This window comes from Balaenoptera ricei, chromosome 15 (assembly GCF_028023285.1).
Source record: "Balaenoptera ricei isolate mBalRic1 chromosome 15, mBalRic1.hap2, whole genome shotgun sequence".
NCBI lineage: Eukaryota > Metazoa > Chordata > Mammalia > Artiodactyla > Balaenopteridae > Balaenoptera > Balaenoptera ricei.
The window spans coordinates 11,906,133-11,914,611 of record NC_082653.1 but is presented as its reverse complement, the minus strand read 5'-3'; the positions used below and the strand labels follow the sequence as shown (position 1 = coordinate 11,914,611).

At 44.3% G+C, this 8,479-nt stretch overlaps 1 protein-coding gene across 1 annotated transcript in view; it reads right to left on the bottom strand.

The window, feature by feature from the left end:
* Nucleotides 1-3,677: 3,677 nt before the first annotated feature.
* Nucleotides 3,678-8,479, bottom strand: part of B4GALT5 (beta-1,4-galactosyltransferase 5) — a 79,019-nt gene continuing 74,217 nt past the window's right edge. The window contains exons 8-9 of the mRNA XM_059896045.1: nt 5,243-5,344; nt 3,678-4,314 (exon numbers count right to left, since the gene is read on the bottom strand). Of these exons, the coding sequence (XP_059752028.1) occupies nt 4,167-4,314; nt 5,243-5,344 (250 nt within the window). The 3' untranslated portion in view covers nt 3,678-4,166. The remainder of the gene's footprint in view (nt 4,315-5,242; nt 5,345-8,479) is intronic.

Sequence of the window (8,479 nt, the reverse complement as noted above, 5' to 3'; positions counted from 1 at the left end):
CGGCTTGGTTGTCTCAAAACCCCCTGAACTCAGCACACTCATGACTGATCTCATGATCTTCCCCATGAACCTGGTCCAATTCCATCCAGTGCCCTCATCTCATGAAAATGGCCTTGCCATCCACACAAGTGGCAAAGCTAGAAGCTTAGTGGATTCCTCCATCCCAAGAGCAATCCACGTCCAGGTCTTGTATTACGTCAGCAACCCTCCATCTCCTCTCCTCCGTCCTGCACACCACGCCCCACCATGACTGCATTCACCTACCTGGTCCTCCTACTCCTTTCTCTACAATCCGCCATTCTCCCTGCAGCCAGAGGCCTCTGTTCAAATTACTCTCAACTCACATCACACACAGCCCCACCTCCTGGAAGCGCTTGAATCCACTGCTCTAAACATAAAACCTGAAAGCTTTATCTTGGCTCACAGGGCCCTGCACTGCAAGGTCCAGCCCCGTCCGCCTCCCCAGCCTAACACTGCCCGCTGCGCCCCTTCGCCCTTTCTGCTCCCGCCTTACTGGCTTTCTGTTCCCGCAGCTCCCGGGGTACCCTGTTCATCTCCCCTCAGCTCACCCACCGCACCTCAGGGACGCCTTCCCTACCGTGCACTCATGGTCCGTAGTCACCCCTTTATAGCACTTACCGTGGTTGTAGTTAAATCATACCCTCCATCTGGGAGTGCAGGAGGAGAAGAGGATAGTAAGCTTTATGAAGCCACTGACCCTTTATTATTTTGCTAATCATTATATCCCTAGCACCTGGGCACAGAACTTTCCACGCAATAAATATTAGTGAGCGGTGAACGTTCAACAAAAAGAAGCTACGATTATACTCCACGCAGTATCAGGCAGACGGCAAACTCTGGACTGGCCCCAGAGGACCTTCTGGAGGCAAACTCCCTCACCCCACCCCTTGCCCAGGTGTCTTATTCGACTCGATGGGCATCGCCTGGGCCAGTTCTTGAACGAAAACCCAAGTGTGGGCGGATGGCTGGTAGCACGGTGGGATTCGATGCTTTGGCTACATGAGCAGCGCTTTTCACTCAACTGGTCTGACTGCAGGGCTCGGGCTGGCGGTATTGCTCTCAGGACCACCTGGAGGTCAGCCCGGCAAACTGGAAGCCAAGGCTCTAAGAAGTCAAACTGTTCCAGACAAAGACAGACGACCACCAAGGTTTGGTTCTTGAATATGTATTTTTTACTGAAAAAATCATTCATAAATTAACATACAAAAATGTACAAACACATGAGTAAATAATGTAATGACAAAGGACTATTTTTTGTGAAAAGTGTTTTTTAAAACATCTTTAGATTTCAGTGCAAAAATATACCCCTGGCACCTCTTAAAACATAAGAGCAAGCTCAAAAAACTCGTAGTGATGGAAGTAAGCGAGCTACGTTCAATGTAATGGTCATCGGTGAGTGGATACAATCAGTACGTATGCTGTTGCTTAGCTCTTCATGTCTGTGGTAGAGAGGCTATCACAAGAGGCCCTGCAACGTCACAATGAATAGTTTTGCTGATAACCACCCCCCGCCCCCCAAAACAAAACAGCGTGAAAGGAAAACTTCTTCCTATACGCAGCAATCAAAAGACAAGACTGATTTAAGGGGTCATTCATTGGTAGCCTTAAAGAATTTCAGCTGTCAAAATATATGCAAGGTCACATTTGGTTCTTATTGTTCTTTTTTTCTTAACATGAGAATTTCACACTATTAACAGAACACAGGCCTGGCTGTGTTTTTAACTTTTACCTTTCCCCACACGATACTCAGCTTGGTGGATAAATGACTTAACAGTGCACAGCAAGAGTTTTCACACGAATAAAACAAACTCACACATGACTGCAAGATGATTTAAATGACCCTACTTCCAGCCGTGGAAAGAGACTTTTCCTTTTGTCCTCAAATCAGCATTTTCTTTTTCAAATCAGGTGTTAGCCTTTTGCCAACATTTTGTTCTTGATGGTAAATGTGTTAATGAAAGGTTTCAAACAATATCATTTTACAACGCTGCCGAGTGTACACGAGCCATTCTTGACCAAGAATCAGTCTGTCCTGGCAAATTCTTCCAAATGACATCATAATTTTGTCACACTGAAAGCAGCTCACAGCCCTCAGAGAGAGAAGAGGCCAGGCCAGCCCAGAGGCCTGGGGGTGCGCAAAGGAAGGGGGGGAAAGAAATCTTTATTGCTTTATGCACCATACATCAAAGGAAAGCCAAAAGAACTTCTGTGTGTCATGTTCCTCGTGAAGGTCTTTTAAAGCAAGAAATGCTCAAAACTCTTTTAAAACATTATGATACAACTACCAGCGTGTTCAAGGGCAGGAACCTGCTCTCTCATATGAGCCGGTAAGAGCTTTGCAATGCAGTTTATTTTCTAAATAGCGTTCTCCTCTTCGAAAGAACAAAAACACAACAAAAAAACAAGGCCTGGCCAATCACTCCCACAGCCTGTGGGGATCATACGTCCATGGAACCAACACATGCAATGGAAGAAACCCCAACCCATGTGTATATACACAAATACAGCCTCTACACACATCCATGTAAACCATGAAAATTAAGGAAGTTGAAGGCAAACAAGGCAATTAAAAAAAACATGAAGTACACTTCAGAAAGTACTCCTAATAATGATATATAAATATGTTTTATGGAAAAAGGGGAAAAACCTGGCATTTTTCAGAATTCTGCAGAAGCCAAAGGGGACTATGAGATGAGGGATTTGGCTCAGGTGAAAACAGAAAGGCACAAATTCACATGTGATTTAGAGTCTGACTTCAAAAAGCACACGGGGGCGTGAATGGAGCACTTGGGCTCCTGCGGCCGTCCGGCAGCTTTGTTAGTCTAACCCAAAGCTTGGATTTGGTCTAACCTGGATCCCAGCTGACCCATAGCACACGAGTGTCACCTGCTCCCTGGCTGAATTCTTCATAATTCAGTTGCTCATTATTCTATGTCTTAGTTAATAGTGTTAACAACAAATCTTTCCAGAAACCAAAAAGGGAAATATTCAAAGGAATCGTTGAAGCTGGTTGGTAATTTAGGCACAGACTTCAGAAACTGTGGCCAAGTTCCATAAGAGCAAGCGAAAGAAAGAGAGAGAGAGAGACGGAAGTAGGAAAAACCAACACCCACACTCTCTCTTTATGATGATGAAAGGACAAGACAGAAAGTCCAGAGATCCAGGGGTGTGTGCACAGTGGGCCCACCTGAGGGGTTTGCTTCAAGCGGGGGAGCAGTTCTAACACGGCAGCTTCCTGTTCAGCACAAGACTGGGATGAGAGTGGACGTGCCCAGCAGGGAAGAGAATCCAGAGCCAAAGTCGGGAGCAAGACTTTTGGAAAAGGGAATGGGAGGGGGGCACAAGAACTTAGCTACCGGTGATAAAGACTGGACTGTTTTGCTCTTTTGTGACATGCCCTATAACCACTCCCTTCCAGAGTGACAGCAATTTGGGAGATGATGTTATTCCATTTTAGCTGAGTTCCTGCATCTGCCAAACAAATACGGGATCTAATGTATAAACCCTCGGTTTGAATTGGAGCCAGCTAGAAAATTAAATTTAAAAAAGGCATTTTACATGGCTTATTTACAATTATACTTCTTCAAGAAGTGATTGTTATATGTCTATTTATCTTCCCCAATCCCTCCCCCCTCCCCCCTCAACCCCCACCCAAAGCAGGTAATTTTTTTTTTTTTTTTAATGAAACCAAAGAGAACACCAGAGACGTAGAAGAATGGTTGTGTGGAGTTTCCTTTGCTCTTCCTAAAACACAGCTGCCCTGTGGTGGGTCTGCCTCTTTCCTCTGAAGGCCAAGAAGCTCCCAAGGCCATTCGTGGCGGGATGGTGGCGGATCACAGTTCCGGTTCTGGAGATTGTGGAGGAGATGGGACGTCAGGGCAGAAGATGGGGGAGAAGAGCAGCAGGACAGACGTGTCTTGTGAAAAGAGAAAGTCAGTTCCCGGCTGACTCCCTCAAGGCCAGTGGGTCCAAACGGTGAAGGCGTTATGTGCGTGTGCTCTGTTCACATTTTTTCCTTGAACCCTGTGATCCCTCACAGATCCACACTGGATTTCTGTTTTCTTCCTCTGCGGAGCCCCGAGACATGTCGTCAGGCTGCTTTCTTGGGGGCGGTGGGTGAAGCAAACATATATTCTCCCCTCGTCTCAGTACTCAGTCACCTGAGCCAGCTCGGGTGTCAAATTGACGGTAATGTTTTTATACAAGGCGTCGTATGTGATGTTTGCAAAGTAGTTCAAGTTGTTGAGGCCGTCCAGCCCTTGCCGTTCTTTGGACTTCCTCAGCAATGCATACCTGTTAAGCAGAGAACAGAGGGGTGGCTCTGAGCGAGGGTCCAAGCTCCTCACGGCACGGACGGAGCAGGGCAGACCACAGGTGGCGGCACAACCCAAAGCGATGCTCCTGGCCCACATGGCGGGTGACTGGCCGTTCAGCTCCTCCAGGCTACACGTCGTCATTAGAATTAGAAACACGTCCTATTTCATGCGAGGTGTTTTACTTACAGCATTATTTCATTTAATGTGCCGGCCCCTTCGCAGATGAGGCAACCAAGGCTCTCAATATTAAATGGCTTGCCCAAGACCACAGAGTGGGGAAGTGGGAGGTAAGCTGTTAGACACACGGGATGAGAAAGTTCAGTCTGTATTCAGTGCCTGCTTACTCCCATGAAAAGAGAGTTCACGCAGCCAGATCGACTGTCTAGAGAATACTGCTCCCCACTACTAGCAAAAGACAGAAAGAGCCACTCCGCCCACATGCCCCGCTCAGTCCGATCTGGAATTTCCTTATTGAACGTACAGAGGGTCATAAAGCAGCTGCAACCACACAAACAGAAGCTGAGGGACACCCTTCCAGAACCAGAGCTTGCAGAGAGGGTGCCAAACTTTTTGTCATGTGACTGTGAGTTACACAGAGACCTTTACCTGAGTGGATTCTTCCCCATCTCCCTGAAGGCTACAGAGGAGACGACAAAGCTTAAGACACAGAATGAGTGATTTCCTTAAAAGATCTTACTATCAAAAATTTTCACCAATGGTATGATTTTGCCCCCAAACGCCTGCCTCACACTTAAATTAAAATATATACAGGAACTCTAAAACAGCTGTCCGAACAAGACCTTGGAGGGGGTGGGGAGCAAGACAAGGGGCTGTAATGCTCGGGGACACCTGGAAATGCGAAGTATACAGGGTATTTGTACAAGGAATAAATAAACTGCACCAACCTTCCAAGAAACTGGACTTCTCCTCGGTGGTGATGAGGAATGGACTTGTACTTCCCTGTGTCACCTTCCGGCCGACTCACAGAATAGCCTGCATTCTGTACTCTGTCCAAGACAAAGAGGATGGGCTTTTGGGTAAAATGATCAAGTCCCATAGGTGACCAAACCTTTCCTGAGGCTGAAGAACCCCAAGTTGAACAACAGAACTTCTGCATCTAAATATTCATATTGCTTCCCCTCTGGATAAGTTCACGGTTTTAGAAAAGAAGTCTACAATACAAAAACGTTTTGAAGAAGGAAAGAAATTGGAAATTCAAAAAGAAATTAAAAATTCTTGAGGTTTGACACAGGGTCTCAGTGACAGGTACAACCATACTCCCTCTGGGCCGGCTTGTTTGGCTCCTATCAAAAACATGTTCTCCCCAGTGGGCACACCTGTCCTTCCATGACCTACTACAGAGCAAGTCAGCAAAGTCAGAGCCACAGTGTGTTCCCCCTAGAGAGACCTTATGTCTCCGCCCACCTCCCCCATCACCAGGGAGGTGAACTAATTTATATGATGTCCTCTGATATAGATGTAAAACTTCACAATTTATGAAAAGTCACTATGAGGGAAGAAGAATTTAGAGGAGGTGTTCAGGATATTTATTCTTTTTTTTTTTTTTTTTTTTTTTTTTTTTTTTTTTTTTTTTACTGTATGATATCACTTTTAAGTGGAATCTAAAAAAGAATGCAAATGCATCTATATACAAAACAGAAACAGACTCACAGACATAGAAAACAAACTTACGGTTACCAAAGGGGAGGGGGGGAGGGGGAAATTTAGGAGTATGGGATTAACAGATACAAACTACTATACATAAAATAGATAAGCAACAAGGATTTACTGTATAGCACACAAAATTAGACCCAGTAGCCTATAATAACTTATAATGAAATAAAATCTGCAAAAAAACTCAAAAAACAAAACCTGAATCACTATGCTGTACACCTGAAACTAACACAATATTGTAAATCAACTATACTTCAATTAAAAAAAAACAAAACTTGTCTTCCCTTACAAATCTGTTCCTCCACTACTGTTCTTTCTAAAAAAGCTTTAGCGACAGACTGCAGACTCTTTTTGTCTCTTTCTCAGAAAAGCCTTTCTTCTCTGGTCACCGCCTACAGATCAGAAGAGGTCTCCCAGATATCTGCTGTTACGGAATCTTATACTTCTTCACAGCACTCATCACAACCCTCAGTACAGATTATTTTTGTAACTGTTTGATGTGTGTCTTCCACGTGATTGCCTTGCTTACCAATGCATCCCTCAACTTTTAGCACAGTGATTGGCTCATTTTAGTTAATTTAAATGTTTGTTGAATTGAATAAATCCTTGAGGGGAGAGGGGAAAAAAATTAAATCAATCAATCGATTGATGGATCGATCCTTAGTGAGGTATAATTCATATATGATGAACTGTACATATTTGAAGTGTCCAGCCTGGTAAGTTTTGACAAATGTTTTCACCACTACTGAGGCAAACCCTTCTGACTCATGAGAATTTTCCAGTCTGACTGGTGGGAATAAACCCTGTGGTGAGGATATTTATTCTTAATATGATAAATATAAGATTTCCCAGGCTGGGTTTACTGGAAACTTGATAGGACCCCAAGAAATACTCAATACATGGGGTAGACTCTGGATATCTATGCGATATTTATGATCATTTTCATATTTCAACATCCTCCTCGACTCCAAATTCTACTCTCATTTTGATATATAGTCAGCCCTCAGTCTCTGGGTGGGGGACTGGTTCCAGCACCGGGCCCACAGATATTAAAATCTGTGGATGCTCGAGTCCCTTATGTAAAATGGCATAGTATCTGCATATAATCCACACACATCCTCCAGGATACCTTAAACCAAATCTAGCTTACTTATAATACCTAATACAATGCTATGTAAATAGGTGCCAGCATGTGGCAAATCCAAGTATTGCGTTTTGGAACTTCCTGGAATTTTTTTTTTTAATATTTTCATTCCGCAGTTGGTTGAATCCTCAACTTCAGAACCCATGGGTACGGAGGGCCGACTGTGTGAAGATGTGTTCTCACTCTCATTTGATAAATATGTATGAAATGCCTACTGTGTGTTTGGAATTGTGCGGGGCGCTGGGTAAAACCAGCTGTAGGTTCCTGCACTGAGGGGCTCCTTGCTGAGCTGAGGAAAGAGCAAGATGAGAGTTATGACAGATATCCTGGGGGAGCTCAACTGGATTCAAAAACCAGTCAAACCAGTTAAATGTCTGGAAAAGCTGTTCATCCTCACTAGGTTCCTAAGAAACCCAAGTTAAAAGGATGAGATGCCACTTCTACCTAACAGGCTGAGAAAGAACTGCCTGGAGCTGCTTTGCCTAACAGCAGCCACAAGCCACATGGAGCTACTAGAGCCGAAACACGGCACACATTTAAAAGGTTGTTCACATCCAATGTTGCTGGTGGTGTAAGAAAATTTGTACGCTAATGCGCTGTTGGTCAGAATATTTTTGCAATCTTTTCTGGAGGAAAATGTGACAATAACTATCAAAGATAGTTAAATTTAAAAGTGCATTTACTTCTTGGGACTTCCCTGGTGGCGCAGTGGTTAAGAATCTGCCTGCCAATGCAGGGGACATAGGTTCGAGCCCTAGTCCAGGAAGATCCCCCATGCCGCGGAGCAACTAAGCCCGTGTGCCACAGCTACTGAGCCTGCGCTCTATAGCCCGCAAGCCACAAGTACTGAGCCCGCATGCCACAACTACTGAAGCCCGTGTGCCTAGAGCCCGTGCTCCGCAACAAGAGAAGCCACGGCAGTGCGAAGTCCTCGCACCGCATCAAAGAGTAGTTCCTGCTCGCTGCAACTAGAGAAAGCCCACGCACAGCAACAAAGACCCAATGCAGCCAAAAATAAATTAATTAATAAAAAAAATTTTTAAATAAAAAAAAAAAGTGCATTTACTTCTTGACTCTGCAGTTCTGCAACTAGGAATTTAATCTAAAGATATTCACACATGTGAACAAAACATGTTCAAAATTAAACATTGTTCATCAACAGGAGAGAATTAAAATAAATTGTTGTCTGTCTACATAAAGAAATACCATGCAATTGTTAAAAATAATAAAGTGGCTCTCTAACATGGTTGGAAGGGGAGAAGGGATGTGTCTGGGTTGTTTATGTATGAATAGAAAGAAGTCTATAGAAAGAAACAGCTTGTTC